The sequence below is a fragment of the Callionymus lyra genome, chromosome 9, assembly GCF_982586985.1.
Source record: "Callionymus lyra chromosome 9, fCalLyr1.hap1.1, whole genome shotgun sequence".
In the NCBI taxonomy this organism is placed as follows: domain Eukaryota; kingdom Metazoa; phylum Chordata; class Actinopteri; order Syngnathiformes; family Callionymidae; genus Callionymus; species Callionymus lyra.
The window spans coordinates 21,778,549-21,796,259 of NC_141826.1; the positions used below are offsets into that span (position 1 = coordinate 21,778,549).

General features: G+C 38.3%; 1 protein-coding gene across 1 annotated transcript in view; it reads left to right on the forward strand.

The window, feature by feature from the left end:
• tsc22d3 (TSC22 domain family, member 3) overlaps positions 1 to 2,288 on the forward strand; it is a 47,830-nt gene extending 45,542 nt beyond the window's left edge. The window contains exon 3 of the mRNA XM_087799904.1: positions 909 to 2,288. Coding sequence (XP_087656030.1) covers positions 909 to 1,169 — 261 coding nt within the window. The 3' untranslated portion in view covers positions 1,170 to 2,288. The remainder of the gene's footprint in view (positions 1 to 908) is intronic.
• The last annotated feature ends 15,423 nt before the right edge of the window (positions 2,289 to 17,711 follow it).

The window sequence follows — 17,711 nt, forward strand, 5'->3', positions numbered from 1 at the left end:
AGGAAATGTAAACGGTTGCTTGACCCAAAAAAAAAGAACACGATGTACCTTATGAATGAACCGCAGAAAAGAAAATGAAACCGCTTTAAAGAGTTTCAACTCGGATAACTTGTGTTTACTCCTTTAAAAATGTGTTTATATTAAACTTTTAGTCTGCATGACATGGTCGTATGTTTGTATAAGTAACTTCCTGTACTACTGCTTGAATTTAAACGTACGTAAAAAGTGCTTGAAAACTTGCGTAGTACTTTTTTTTTTTTTTTTTTTAGACGTGAATCCACATTTAAACAACACTTAATAAATACACAAAAGTAATGTCATACTCCTGCAGATCCTTATAAAGTCTAAATGATGTTTTATTCATTAATCCTACAAAATAAAATGGATCAATTTGCTTTAAATTGTCTTAAAACAACGTTCAGAAAACTGAACAACTAACATTTTATGTTATATTTGGTAACGCATTTTTATTAAAATAATAATAATTTATAGATGATCTGAACTTTGTTTATGTCTTAAGTTCTGGAATGTTGTGTTTTCAACATGAAAGTTTTTTTTACTGAACCAAAAACTTATGTTAAAGGTTAAAATAATAAACGTTTAGGTAAAAATCTGTTGGATGCAGTATTTTTTATTTATTTTTATTTTGTTAAAATGGCAGTAAAAACGTCTTGAATTGAACTTCTCTTTACCTCTAGGAACCTTGTTTTTAAACATGAATCCACATTCCTTAAACGACACAAATGCCACTAAAGTTAGATTACTGAGGTATTTTAATTGTAAAATTGTCCCGAGTCACGTCACACGTAAGAGTTTGACTCAGGTTTTTGCTCTCCTGATATGAAGAGAAAGATCATTGTGAAGTGATGCATCGTTTTCCTAATCTGTCGCCTCTCTTGCAACGGCAGGATCTGGTCAAGAACCACCTGATGTACGCCGTCCGCGAGGAGGTGGAGGTCCTGAAGGAGCAGATCAAGGAGCTGGCGGAGAAGAACAACCAGCTGGAGCGGGAGAACTACCTCCTCAAGAACCTGGCCAGCCCCGAGCAGATGGAGAAGTTCCAGTCCCGCATCCCCTCGGACGCCCTGCTGGACAACCAGTGCTCCCAGGACAACCAGCACCACAACCACCTCCAACCATGCGGGCTCGCCGCCGGCTCTGCTGTGTAAGTGGCTCTGCCTTGGGGCGGGCAGAGCCACTGCCTCTACACAGTAATGGACCTCCATTTGTTTTGAAGATGATGGCGACGAAAATAGTCGCAGCCGCTGTGCACCTCCCCAAACCCCCCTCAAGATGAAGACACGGCGGACTGAAAGATGTCCTCCTAACAGAACTTGAGATCTTCTCAACCGGGGTGGCGGACAGGGGGGGGGCCAGTGTCGGGCTCTGGTACCAACCCCACATCTTGTCATAGTCTCTCTTGGGATTAGAGAGCTAGAACTGCTGAGCGCTTGCTTTTTTTTTCCTGGAGGGATTAATCCGAGTTCCTCCCGACGAGTGCCGCCTCGATGGTGGGCGCACATGCTTGGGCTCTTCCTGCTTTTTTTTGCAATTCAGGGAAAAAAGAAAAAGTGATTGTGGGGAAAAACCTATGCACCAATGAGAAGAGAGTCACGATCATCGTCATCGCCCCGGATCTGGTCTTGAGATCCGCTCGTAGAGACTGAACCGGCCGCAGTAGACCTGCTAATAAACTGTTGATTCAATGTTTCTGCAGAAAAGGGGCTCGATCGGGGGATAAATCTGACAATATCGCATGTTTGTGATTCGAAGAAAATTCATGTATTTTTTAAAAAACAGATGTACATTTGGTTTTTTTGGAGAAAGACTTATCTTTTTCTATACCGGAGAGGAGGAGGAAGAAACATTGTCTATTTTTTGCCCTTCCTCTTGGATTTGCAAACGAAAAAAGCTCGGTGTTTTCCCGCCGTCGATGCACTCCTGACACCTGCGGCGCGACCCAGACTGACGCCAGTTCCAGAAAAACGAGGGCACGACAACTGTGCCTGCGCTTTAGTAAGAGAGGAACGTAAACCGCCGCCCGCCGCTGTTCGCGATACCAAAAAAAGAAAAGCAAGATTTCTCACCGTACGACGGCAAATCGGGCGAGCATACACGTGGACCACGTGCTGAACTTCACAGCCTTTTGTTTGTTTAGATTTCTACGTGTTTGTCAAAGACAACGGTGTCGTTGCTGTAAAGTATCCACGGAATACTAACGGTTGTTTTGTAATAGCCTTTTGGATACATCCGCACATTTGCAATAAACCAAATGTTTACAGAAATAATTCACCTCTCTTGCCGTTTTTTTTAATTCACTCACAACTTTGCAGTCAAACTCAATCGATGTGCAGATGATACTACGCAATATTTGTCAAACGGTGCTGCAAGGAATCATTGATTTTTAGCTCTTATTTTAATTGGATTAATATAAAAATTCAACTTGTTAGCTATGCAGTTGATGGTACAAAATACTTTTCAAACTGTGCTACATGGAATATTAGATTTTTTTTTTGGTCATTTATATTTAATTACCACAAGTTTTACACAACTTTCCATCAAACTTGTTCAATATGTAGACGATTATTTATTTTGCTAATGTTTTTCTTTCAATTATAGAACATTTTATCTAGAATTTTTTAATCAAACATATTTGCAAACTATACTTTCAAACTGTACTACATGAAATAATGTATTTTGCTCCATTTTGAATTTAATTTAGAAAGAAATTTAAGCAAAACTTTTCTTCAAACTTATTCGATATGCAGACGATACTACGGAATATTCGTCAGACAGTGACAATCGAGTTAATATAAAAGTGCGTGTACAACTTTCTGATTAAACTTGTTACATATGCAGATGATACTACAGAATACATTCCAAACAGTGCTACATGGAATACTTGATTTTTGGTCATATTTTTATTTTATTTATAGAAGAGTTTAAGCACAACTTTCAGTCAAATGTATTCAATATGTAGACGATACTAGATGATATGATTCAGTACTACATTTAATTATTTATTTTGCTTATTTTTTATTTCAATTATAGCACATTTTATCCAGAAACTTGCAGACAATACTATAAATATATATGATTTTTTTCTTTTTAATCATTTAAAAATATATATTTTATACAAAAGTTAAAGCACAACTTTCAGTCAAACTTATTCGATATGCAGACGATACACTAGTATACTTTTCAGTCAATGCTACTTGAATAGTTGATTTTACTCACGTTTTAATTCAATTTTTACAAAAGTTTTTGCACAATTTTCATTCAAACTTGACTTATATTCAGAATATCTTCCAGACTGTGCTACATTGATAATACATTGTATAATTATGATTAAAATTTGAGTAAAATTTCAAAGGTTTTTAAGTCATGGTGACCCTAAAAGGGAAATAAATGTCAATTAATATTTGATATAATACCAAAAAATATGGCCTCTGGTGAATGCTTCATACCCTCCTGGATGAACAACATGGACACCAAACAAAGCTCCAGGACGCTCCACCTTCTGTACGTGTCGATTCTCGAGCATCCGTGCGATTTCCTGAGGAAGACTAATGTGATCCGCGAACTTTAGCGAGATGTCGTCGAGGTACGAGCTGTTTGTTTCCGACTCCATTCACACGACCCCGTTGAGGGAACATCCATCCTAATTTATCCGGCATGTGACCACGGCGGGTCGATTTCTGACGGCGTGCAAAGTGTCGCGTGTATACGTTGAAATCTAATTCCACGTGACCTCAGTCAGTCAGTTAGCTTCTTCTTTAAGGTAACAGTAGTCGTAAAACACAGTATCGTACGAACCTAAACTAGAATTCAACGTATTTTCCACAAGTGGATTCATCTTAAAAATATGCGAATCACTTCAAAGACCTTCAACTGTTGCAGTGCATTTTGAGAGCTTGATTAATAGAAGCCCTTTAACCGGCCTCACCAGTATTTGTCCTCAAACCAAAACTGTAAACAGTGGACCGACCTGTTCCTTCTACATTCCACTCTCGCATTTAACATTCACCCGTTACAGAAACCCACCCAAAAAAATGCTGATCAAATCACTTTGTTTAATTACATGAAGAGAGTTTTCATATAATCCATCATCTTGATCAGTGAAGCGACGATCAATCGATGTAATCACTGAAGTAGTTTCAATGCAAATGAACTCAACACAAAAGGCAAAAGAATGGAAACAAACAAAAATAGCAGCAGTTGTTCACATGCTATTGATGGCTTTAAACCCCGTGTGGAGCAAAGTCCGGCGGAAAACTACGAGCTTGGATAAGAAATAGATGTGAAATCAAAACTGAAAAACAATAGTTGACTTCACTGGACCTTATGGTCTGAGATCAACTAGTGATTACTGCAGTAAATAATCTATAAATACTTCCTTGATATTAGTGTAACCTCAAAGTCAGGGACCATTCTTTTGTACCCCCCTGGATTGAAACTTCAATGACCTTTCATCTTGAGTCTCACATGAAGATCAGTTGAATCTGGTCCATGAGTTTATTGTCAAAGTGCAACAGGAAACTTGTGGAATTCATAGTTTAAAGTCTTGAGAAACCAGTGGGTAGTAATCTCACTCCACCTCTCTCGGAACGCAAGTCGGAAAAAAACTTTTGGTTTTTCTGGAGGAGAGCTTGGTGAAGACCCAGGACACGTCGGTAGGATTAGTAGGAGTCAGTTTCTATGGAGGATCAAGTCCGGGCCTCTTTGTTCCCACTGCTGCCCCCTCGACCTGACCTCAAGTACGAGGTGGAAAGAGGTTTTCTTCACAATACTATACTTTGAATTGTACATTACAACCTTCACTTGTAGTTTAAATGTCTTATTTAACACTTGTCTTAGCATATTTGTTTTCTGAGCCTCTGGGTCACCTTGACCCTGAGATAACAGAAAGTGTTAATACTTAAAAAAGATTACATAATCTTTCCTAAAAAAACACATCTGAAAATTATTATTATTATTATTATTATTATTATTATTATTATTATCTGTTGCTTATTTATTTTTACTTACTTATTATGATTCATACTCAAAATCACACACTGACGGGAGTAGGCTGCAACGCAGCACGCCAGCTCAAAGGAGCAATCAGGTGTGTTGCTCGAGGACACAAGAAACAAACTTATGTGTATTATGTTCATCTTTGAATCACAATTTTTATCCATAATTTTTCATCCAAATATTTCTTTCTTACAAAATCTGTTTCCCCCTAAAAGGTTTCAGTGGTACATCATGTATTTTCTCGTAAAAATCTATTATCCCCCCATAACTTTGACCTATATTATTTTATATTTGCACTTTGTCATCCCTTGCTCTTTGTTCTTTTAGTTGAAATTTGTTCTTTATATTTGCACTTTGTCATCCCTTGCTCTTTGTTCTTTTAGTTGAATTTCGTTCTTTATATTTGCCCTTTTTCATCCCTTGCACTATTTTCTTTTATTTGCATGTTGTTTTAGTATATGACTTTGTTCTTTATATTTGCACTTTGTCATCCCTTGCACTATTTTCTTTTATTTGCATGTTGTTTTAGTATATGAATTTGTTCTTTATATTTGCCCTTTTTCATCCCTTGCACTATTTTCTTTTATTTGCATGTTGTTTTAGTATATGACTTTGTTCTTTATATTTGCACTTTGTCATCCCTTGCACTTTGTTCTTTTAGTTGAATTTCGTTCTTTATATTTGCACTTTGTCATCCCTTGCACTATTTTCTTTTATTTGCACGTCGTTCTTTATTTGGACTTTGTTCTTAATATTTGCACTCTGTCATCCCTTGCACATTTGTCTTATAAATAAATCAATATAAATATAAATATATAAATATAAATATAAATATATAAATAAATAAATAAATAAATAAATAAATAAATAAATAAATAAATATAAATAAATATAAATAAATATAAATAAATAAATATAAATATAAATATAAATATAAATATAAATATAAATATTTATAAATATATAAATATATAAATATAAATATTTAAAAACCTAAAAATTAGAACAAACTACTGTCCATCATGGATGATGATGACAGTCATCCTCTGAACACTGTCATCAGTGAGCAGAGAAGCAGAATGAGTGCACGAATGCTCCTACCCAGGTGCAAAACAAATAGACTCAGGGACTCATTCATCCCTCGGGCTATTAAATTGTACAATTCTGAGTTCGGGGGCAGGAGTGGAGTAAAAGTATCTGGATGTTCTGTTCCATGTTAGTCTTTGTATCCTTTGTCTTTGTTGTTTTTCTTTCCTTGACCTATGTCCTTTGTCTTTGTCTTTAGACTTAGATTGTGTCATCTTGTTCTTCCTCTTTATGTTCTTCTTATTTTATTTTTTATGTATTATTTTTTATTGTTTATGAAAAATTGCTGGCTATTGGTAAAAAACAATTTCCCAAAGGAGACCTCCTGAGGGATCAATAAAGTTTTACCTTACCTTACCTTACCTTATATTTGAATGTTGTTCTTTTATTTTAACTTTAATCTTTATGTTTGCACTTTGTCATCCCTTCCACTATTTTCCTTTATTTGCATGTTGTTCTTTTATTAGAGCTTTGTTCTTTCTGTTTGCACTTTGTCATCCCTTGCACTTTTCTTCTTATATTTGTCAGCTCAGTCGTCAGCCAGAGACTCAGAGCAGAGACTTTCTCACCTCAGAACTCACTCATGGAAAGACAGTTTTCATTTTCACGAACTAACCGCCAACAGCAGAGACGCCCGGTGTGTTTTCCCGAGGACCGCCTCGCCCGACAGAACCGAACCCAAGAGTCCCTGCAGACGGATCGGCAGCCAGTCGGCGCGGCGTGTGAGGAACTGGATACGTTTGCAGCTTTTTTTTTCTTTTTTTTCCAGGAGTGATCTCGGGCTTCGGGGCCTTTTTTTTCCCCAAACACCTTAAGAAACTCCCACGAAAGGATTGAAAAACAATTTTGACGGATCTCTCTTCACCTCCAGCTTCGCCCGGTGCATCTTCAATTAGTCTCTGCAGGGAATTAGTCCCTTAAACGTCTTTTTAAAACGACAACCGACGGCGCCTGAAGCGACACTTTCGACAGACGATCATCCTCTCGCTGCACAGTCTGTACAGTCAGCGAATACTTTCACCTCCTTCGACATTTGAAAAAAACCCTGTATTTGAAGCGAGATATAATTGGTCGTCTGAGGCGAACGACAAGGAGCTCGAAACGATCCCGTTCGTCTGACGACTCCACACGCTTTCTGGGGTTTCTTTTTTCTCCCTCGGGGGGGAATTGTGGGCGATTACTAAAAGGGAACAATCCGTTCAAGTGCTTCTCGGGCGACGCCGCCAATGATCTCGCAGCGGTGGTGGAATGTCGAACAATCACAGTTGCAAAATGTCAATATTGAAGCCGCTCCAGCTGTCAGTCACTCCCGGGAATGTTACCAGACGAATAAAAAGTGATTTAACGGTTTATCTGGAGCGAGGGAGAGAAAATACTCAACACGACGCGAGTATAAATAGAAGTACACAAGTATAAATAGAAGTAAAGAGGAGTGATCGGAGTATTGAATGGTTTAATTGAACATTTTAAAAGTTATTTATTGAGAATTTAATCATTTTTTAAATTTAATTAAATAGTTTCATATTGATTTAATTATTTATTTAATAATGTAATTCAAAAATGTACTATATCAAAAAGGTTTAAGGTAAAAAAAATGTACAAGATGTATTTCTCGTACACATTAAGTTTGATATTCGAATTCCAAATAAAATATTTATTTTTTAATTTGATTAAATTGTTTCCAATTCAAAGCCTTTTAAATGCGGTTCAAAAACGAATTAAAAATATATAAAATTTGAAATTGTATTTTTGTAATATTATAATCAGAATATATCAAACTGGGTGAAAAAAAATGATTAGGGTAAAAAAATTAAATTGTGATTTAATTATAAGAAGAAAAAAATAATCAAAAAACAAAATTGAACTTTCAATATAGAAATGATCAGATTCAAATATTGAATTAATTAAAAAAACAACAACATTTATTAAGTAAAAAAAGTTCCAACATTTAGAATGTTTAATTTATTAAAAAGGTAAGTCGAGGTACGTTTTTTGTTCTCCATTTTTAGAGATGTTGATTTTTTGGCATTTTTTTCACCTTTTCCAATGAAAAAGGCATTTAAAAAAACCCCACTTAATCCAATTTTCAAAACATGGGCAACATTTATTAGTGTTGATGTCATGAACTTTGGTTTCCTCTCAACCATTTAATTTTACAACTTAAACATCAGAACCTTGAGGTCTGAACAAACAAGAATATAATGAGTAAAAATGATCATTTCAAAGCTGACTTAAGAAAACCCCCCCGTCTTTTTGACATCACAGGTTCTGAAAGTTATACACACAAATAAGAAAACCAAGTATTCATGAGAACAAACTGTTTTGAATCTTCTTCTATCCTTTCATCTGAACTTTTGTCAAGGTCAAACCGGAGCAGACTTCCTGGCCAAAACATCTCCAGCTCTTCTGGAGGACGACCAAGTTGATGATATGATCTCTTGTCCTGCCACAGAAGCCTCCTCCTCCCATCCTCCCATCCTCCCATCCTCCCATCCTCCCTTCCCTACATGCCCACTACACGAGTGCAGTCATGTCAGCAGGATGCCCGGCCCACCCACCCACCAGCCCACCCTCCCACGCCCCCCCCGGGCTCCGAGTGAAAAGCCAGTGTTTCCTTCACACACGGCATCCACACACAAGTCGAAGTCATTCATTAACTTGTGTTTTTAGACTTGTGGGAGGAAACTCGCAGCTGGAGCTGGACTCAATGTTCTCGTGGGTTTGATGACTTACAGAGATTCAAGTCTCGCTTCGGAAGAATCAGAACCGGTAGAACCAGCAGGCAAGAAAAAGGACAATAGAGTCCAGACTTTTCTTCGAGGCTAGAGCTAGAACTTTGTTAGTTTTTCTGTAGCTGCAAACCTTCAACAGATACAAAAGAAAAAGTTGAGCATTTTTTCAAACTTAAAGTTATATTTCTTACGCGGACATGTCTGTTTTTGGGGGGGGCGTCCTTTTTAGGTATCTCCATGATCCCTGTGTCTCTAAGGGAATTTAAAATGTACCTTAAACTGAGAGGAAAGCATGAAAAAAACACACGACCCGTCCGGAAAAATCCAAAAAATTTTGCTATAAGTTCACCCCATTTAGTCGTGTCCTCTTTTTGGGGGACCCCAGAAAATGGTCAGCGTATTGTAATTTTTTATTTTTTTTTGGCAGTATTTTTGGGGCCGTATCGCGTGAAAGTGTTTGTGTGGTATTTTTCAAGAGCATTTTTTTTTAACATTTTCCAATGAAAATAAAGTAAATTTGTTTAGTTTTTTGATCAGAAAATCATTTCTGATTATATGTTTAAAACATTTGATTCGTTGACATTTTAAAAAACAGGGAAAAAAAGTCAAGTTCAATTTTTTTATCGGAAAAGTTTTAAAAAAATCCCCCAAAATCAACGTCTGTAAAAATTTAAAATAACTTATCTTGGCGATTATTAGTCTGTAATCCTTATTTGAATGAGGTATTTTTCATGAACATTTTTCAACATTTTCCAATGAAAAAAGGGTCAATTTGTTTTGTTTTTTGTTCGGAAAATCACGTTTTCAACATTTATTTAAACAAGATACTTGATCGTGAGATGTTTTATTTTTTCAAATGTCTGTCTTTGGCTGGTCTAAGGACTGGACAGACAGACTTTTTTTTAAACTGGGAAAAAAGTTGTAAAAATGCCCAAAAATCAACGTCTCAAAAATTGGAAAGAAATGCCACAAAACCAAAGTTCAGTAAAAAATGTTGCCCAAGTTTAGAAAATTTGATTAGTTGGCATTTTAAAAAACGGAAAAAAATAAATAAAGTTCAAGTTTTTTATTGGAAAAGTTGAAAAAAAAATCCCCAAAAATCAACATCTGTAAAAATAAAAAATAAAGTAATCACTTTTGTGTTGAATATCGTGTCTTTAATTCTCTTTTACATACACATTCCAGTGTAATTATGTCCAAAAAATACATATAATTTTATATGAACTTGCGAAAAACATGTCAGTCATATTGAATTTTTTTTCCATGGTTAATATGACTCACCCTTAAACTCACGGGGTTCAGGAGAACATGTCAAAAGTATTAAAAGACTTTGACATATTATGTAAAACTCTGTCACCGTTTCCTGTTTTCTCTCCGTCGCTCAAAACATTCACCTCCGTCTGGTTAAAAACATCACTTGTGACATTTGTTTGTTCATTTTTATGCAACAATGCAAATATACATCCTGGTTTTTTTTTTAACGTGAGTCACACGAGTCGTCCAGAGACTGTTGTTATGTAATGAGGAATTAAAAAAAAGGAAAAGAGAAGAAAAAAACAAGCTGCATCTGGTTCGGATGGAACTTGTGGGTTTTGTTCTGGGACGACTGAGCCCAGATTTTTTCTTTTTTTCTTCGCATGCAGCAAGAAATCCATCCCGACCGCTTATTACGCCGACATACACAACCTGTGTGTGTGTGTGTGTGTGTGTGTGTCCCCGAGAATTGTCGTCACGTCAACAGAGCTCCACCAAACCAAAAGTCAGACACGCAGCCGAGCTCGTTATGCAACGTTTCCTGTCTCACCAAAAGAAAAAAAAAAAGGGAGTGATCTCCAAAAAAAAAGAAGAGATACAAATTGTGGACGACAAACACTTATGTAAGAAGACACTTTTTTTTTTTACGACTTGTTCTGTCTGTTGAAAATGATCTTCTGCTTCTGTCATGTTTACAACGTATGATTTGTCACCACTTGTTTATACATCAGGTTCAATTAAACGCTTCTCTCAGGTTGTTTTTTTTCTTCTCCTCTATAGTTCCATCACTCGTTCTTCATCAAACCTGAGCAACATTCATTTGTGTTCAAATGATCCGCGGGATTGTGTTAACTTTGTGTTTTCTAGCATTTTTTTTTTTTTAAATTTTCACAGACGGTAATGTTTGGGCATATTTTCAACTTTTTACAATGAAAAAAAATAATTTTGTTTTGTTTTTCTGATCAGAAAATCGAAAAGTTTATTTGAACACGAAAAATGTTGTAAATGTAACGTAATAAATAACTTAATGATAGTGTTTTGATACCATTTTTATTATATTCCTTAGTTATTGTTACGGATTAAACAAGGAAGTCGAGGTAAGATTGTACTTTTTTTAAAGTAAGTAAGTTGATTTTTGGTAATTTCTTATAATTTTTCCAATGGAAAAAAAGGAAATTTTGCCCTTTTTTTTAAAAAACTTAATTTAATCCTATATTCGAAACATCGGCCACTTTTATTTGTGTTCGCAATCATAATGAACTTTAGTTTTTTTGGCATTTAAATTAGATTTTGGGGCATTTTTTCAACCTAATTTTTTGCCAGTTTTTAGACTTCACCGAATGTTTTTTTAAAAAAAAAATCTAAGCAACATTAATTTGTGTTTAAATGATAAACTTTCTGTTTGCAGCATTTTTGTCCCTCAAATTTTAGAGACGTTGATTTTTGGGCATTTTTTCAACTTTTTCCAATGAAAAAAAACATCAAATTTTTTCGTTTTTTTATTCGAGCAACGACACTTGATCGTGAGTAAAGGGTGCTGCGTCGCAGCCTACTCCCGCCAATCTCACAATGGGTTAAAATTAACGTCAAAAAGTAAAAATGTTTGGTCACGTGACTGAAGTATTTTGCCGACAGAAGCAGATTCAACAGTATAGACGGTGATTCTACTGACTCGCACACGTGTCCAGCGTCCAGATCCTGCTGTTTTTAGCCTTCGCTCAAAAAGAAACATCTGTCCTGGATTATCACTCATCCTGTCAATCACTGCCGAAGAATGGCTTTGATGAACGCGTCGGGAGTCGACCCGCTCATCGCTACCCTCACTCACCTCCCGCTTCATGTGCCCTCGTTGATATTCTGTGTTCGTCTATCAACGAATAAAATATTAGTAACTTTGTTTGTGACCAGACAGTTTGACATCATCAAACCATCGTGACGGACAGACGCGACCGTTGTTTTCAGCCACACGTCAATAATCAAATCCAGAAAAGCTACGTTTGACTTTTTTTTATATTCAAAAAGTCTCAAACAACAAACGTTGAGGTTCTTTCTCTCTCTCTGTGGTTGAAAGATCTATTGGAGAACTGGACTTCAAGCAACATGGATTCTGTGCCTCTGCACTCTTCCTCCAGAGCCTGGGACCTTGATGATGATTTTTCTGGGGCCTTCGGGTCACCTTGACCCCGAGACAACACAAGGGATACCACAAACACATGAGTTTACGGGCATTCGGGTCACCTTGACCCAGAGACAATGCAAGGGATACCACAAATACATTAGTTTGTGGGGCCTTCGGGTCACCTTGAACCCGAGACAACGCAAGGGATACCACATACACATTTGTTTTCGCGCCTTTGGGTCACCTTGATCCCGAGACAACACAAGGGATACCACAAACAAATTAGTTTCCGGGCCTTCGGGTCAACTTGATCCCGAGACAACACAAGGGATACCACAAACACATTAGTCTCCAGGGCCTTTGGGTCACCTTGACCCAGACACAACGCAAGGGATACCACAAACACATTAGTTTCCAGGCCTTAGGGTCTCCTTGATCATGAATTAACACAAGGGATACCACAAACACATTAGTCTCTGGAACTTTGGGTCACCTTGACCCAGAGACAACACAAGGGATACCTCAAACATATTACTTTCTGGGGCCCTTGGGTCACCTTGACCCAGAGACAACACAAGGGATACCATAAACACATTAGTTTCCAGGGCATTCGGGTCACCTTGACCCACAGACAACACAAGGGATACCACAAACACATCAGTTTCTTGGGCCTTCGGGTCACCTTGACCCTGAGTCAACGCAAAGGATACCACAAACACATTTGTTTCAAGGGCCTCCGGGTCACCTTGACCCAGAGTCAACACAAGGGATACCACAAACACATTCGTTTCTGGGGTCTTTGGGTCACCTTGACCCTGAGACAACACAAGGGATACCACAAACACATTAGTTTCCAGAACTTTGGGTCACCTTGACCCAGGGACAACACAAGGGAAACCACAAACACATTCATTTCTGGGGCCTTCCGGTCACCTTGACCCAGAGACAACAAAAGGGATACCACAAACACATTAGTTTCCAGGGCATTCGGGTCACCTTGACCCCAAGACAACACAAGGGATACCACAAACACATTAGTTTCTGGGCCTACGGGTCAATTTGAACCCGAGACAACACAAGGGATACCACAAAAAACATTCATGTCTGGGGCCCTCGGGTCACCTTGACCCTGAAGGAACACAAGGGATACCACAAACACATTCGTTTCCGGAACTTCGGGTCACCTTGACGCAGAGAAAACACAGGGATACCTCAAACACATTAGTTTCTGGGCCTACAGGTCACCTTGACCCTGAGACAATGCAATGGATACCAAAAAACACATGTGTTTCGGGGTCTTCGGGTTACCTTGACCCTGTGACAACGCAAGGGATACCACAAACACATTAGTTTCTGGGCCCTTCGGGTCACCTTGACCCTGAATTGACACAAGGGTTATAACTCTACTCGGTTAATAATAACCTTCACCACATTATCATCCATTTTTAAAATACTTTTACCATGTTTAAGTACCAACAAAATACTTGAATTCTTTAATATGCAGTTTCCAGAAATCTTTAGTTTCCGGTAAATGATGTAGTAATATTTCAATAGTGAAACAATGAAGTATTTTCCTCCAGCAGAACACAGTCCAGTGACTCCATACATGCCGAGGTCAGCTGTGTTTGTTCCCGACGGATCAAAGCCGCGTCAGGAATGCAGTCGGTCGAGAACATCTTATTCTCCGAGACAAAAGGTCAGGAGCCGCTGGTTTCGGATTTACCGTGTGACCCCCATCCGTGGCACCGCGGCACAGCGAGGGCCTGTGCGTAAATTAAAGCCCCTCGGACCCTCCGCCTGCCATGTGACACGCCAGGGGTCAGAGGTCGGATGGTTGCATAAGCTAGGAGAAGAAGAAGAAGAAGAAAAAAAGGAGCTTATATCACACGACAAGAGAAAAGATTGTTTTTTCACAGGAACATAAAATGTTTTTTAACGTGGAACTCTTCGAAGAACTGACGATTTAATTTGTGAAAAACTGCAATATTTCAAATTGTTCTTGTTCTAAAATGCCAGTTAAAAATATGAACTTTAGAAAAACGATCCAAAATGAAAGTTATTATTATTTTTTTTACAATTAAATGATTAAAAATGAAGAAAAATTTAATTTAATTCAAAAATGAATAATTTGATTTCACAAACACATTAGTTTCCGGGCCTTCTGGTCACCTTGACCCTGAGAATACACAAGGGATACCACAAACACATTAGTTTCCGGGCCTTCGGGTCACCTTGACCCAGAATCAACACAAGGGATACTACAAACACATTAGTTTCTGGGGCCTACGGGTCACCTTGACCCAGAGACAACACAAGTGATATGACAAAGACATTAGTTTCTGGGGCCTTCGGGTCACTTTGACCCAGAGACAACACAAGGGATAAGCAAACACATTAGTTTCTGGGGCCTACAGGTCACCTTGAACCAGAGACAACACAAGGGATACTACAAACACATTCGTTTCCAGGCCTTCGGGTAACCTTGACCCTGAGACAACGCAAGGGATACCACAAACACAATAGTTTCCGGGACACAATGCAAGCGATACTACAAACACATTCGTTTCTGGGCATTCGGGTAACCTTGACCCTGAGACAACGCAAGGGATACCACAAACACATTCGTTTCCGGGACACAATGCAAGGGATACCACAAACACATTCGTTTCCGGGACACAATGCAAGGGATACCAAACACACATTAGTTTCCGGGACACAATTCAAGGGATACCACAAACACATTCGTTTCCGGGACACAATGCAAGGGATACCACAAACACATTAGTTTCCGGGACACAATGCAAGGGATACTACAATCACATTCGTTTCTGGGCATTCGGGTAACCTTGACCCTGAGACAACGCAAGGGATACCACAAACACATTAGTTTCCGGGACACAATGCAAGGGATACTACAAACACATTAGTTTCTGGGCACTAGACCCAGAGACAACACAAGGGATACCCAAAACACATTAGTTTCGGGGCCTTCGGGTCAATTTGATGCATATTATGCAACAACAAGTAAAGGAAGAACCAAATCTGTTAATATAGTTGAGGTTAACAAGTCAACCATTCAAGCCGTTGGTTAAATATTTGCAGGACTGGATCTCAGTGGTTTAAAAAAAAAAAAAGTCTCACATTTCCTGTCTTCACATGAACAACAAGAACAAAAGAGTTGAAGTTGAGTCTCCAGAACTCTGGAAGCTGTTATTAGTTTTTATGATGCAGCTACTTTATGTCTGCTGGCACGTGTTACGCAACCTTGTGTGTCTGTGTCTCTTTGCCAAGTGGGTGGTGAACATCTTCACATGGTTCCAGGTCTGGTCCGTGTGAAGAGGGCTTTTTTGGGTTTTGCTGCAGGAAGGTCGGGACGTAAACAGAGAAGGAAACGAACTCCAGACAACCTTGAGAGACATTTCCATGACAAGGTGCTGATACGGGACTTTTTCCTCCAGACGTACAAGTTTGATGAAAACAAATGATTTTTTTTTTCTTTTAGGAGATAAAGAGAGTTTAACACTGCAGGGGTTTAATGTTTTAATTAGAATAGTCACACTTAACATGAAGATGAAGATGAAGATGAAGATGAGGAAGATGATGATGAAGATGAAGATGAAGATGAAGATGAAGATGATGAAGATGAAGATGAAGATGAAGATGATGATGATGATGATGATGATGATGAGGTTGAGGATGAGGATGATGATGATGATGATGATGGTGATGATGATGATGATGATGATGATGATGATGAGGTTGAGGATGATGATGATGATGATGATGATGATGATGGGGTTGAGGATGAGGATGAGGATGAAGGTGATGACGATGATGATGATGATGATGATGGTGATGATGATGATGATGATGATGGGGTTGAGGATGAGGATGAGGATGAAGGTGATGAAGATGATGATGATGATGGGGTTGAGGATGAGGATGAAGATGAAGGTGATGAAGATGATGATGATGATGATGGGGTTGAGGATGAGGATGAGGATGAAGGTGATGACGATGATGATGAAGATGATGATGATGATGGTGATGATGGTGATGATGATGATGATGATGGTGATGATGATGATGATGATGATGATGATGAGGTTGAGGATGATGATGATGATGATGATGATGATGATGATGATGATGGGGTTGAGGATGAGGATGAGGATGAAGGTGATGACGATGATGATGAAGATGATGATGATGATGGTGATGATGATGATGATGATGGGGTTGAGGATGAGGATGAGGATGAAGGTGATGAAGATGATGATGATGATGATGGTGATGATGATGATGGGGTTGAGGATGAGGATGAGGATGAAGGTGATGAAGATGATGATGATGATGGGGTTGAGGATGAGGATGAAGATGAAGGTGATGAAGATGATGATGATGATGATGATGGGGTTGAGGAGGAGGATGAGGATGAAGGTGATGACGATGATGATGAAGATGATGATGATGATGGTGATGATGATGATGATGATGATGGGGTTGAGGATGAGGATGAAGGTGATGAAGATGATGATGATGATGACGATGATGATGATGGGGTTGAGGATGAGGATGAAGGTGATGAAGATGATGATGATGATGATGATGATGATGATGATGATGATGATGATGATGAGGTTGAGGATGAGGATGAAGGTGATGAAGATGAAGATAATGAATGTGATGAATATGAATATGAAGATGATTATTGTGATGAAGATGATGATGAGGTTGAGGATGAGGATGAAGGTGATGAAGATGATGATGATGATGATGATGAGGTTGAGGATGAGGATGAGGATGAAGGTGATGAAGATGAAGATAATGAATGTGATGAAGATGAAGATGAAGATGAAGATGATTATTGTGATGAAGATGATGATGAGGATGATGATGAAGGTGATAATGATGATGAGGATGATGATGATGAAGATCGTCTTCTAGCAACAAGTCAGCAATACCTACTGTTTGTTTAGTGCAGATCAGTTTCCAGACCAGTCGTCCCCAAACCATGACCCACAGTCACGGTCCCCTGAACAATACTGAGGCGGCCCTCTGATCAGAGGAGGCAAAAGTTAAGTGGCCCTCACAGGGAAGAGTCAGGGGACCCCTGCTATAGACACTCACAATACCAGTGTAAATGAGCAGCTTGGCAGAGGTCTGCACTCCCAGAGTGCTTTTCTTTTTTAGTCAGTATAATGTAAAATCTGTGTCCTCTTAATATTAAGATAAAAAGGTTTTAAAACTTGGACAATACTCCTCATGCCACCTTCAACTCAAACAAAAAGTTCTAAAAACTGGTGGTTTCCAGATTGAGTAACAACAGCCGCGTCACACACTTCCCTTATTTTTATTCCCATAACTTTAAGATGTGTTTCCAGGAAACTGTGTTTCCTGAGAAATATTAATAATAAAGACAGTGGTAACAGTGATGCCACCATGAAGTTACACAGTTACATGTTTAAAACAAAAATGTGTTTTTATGTATTTTAGGAAGTGAA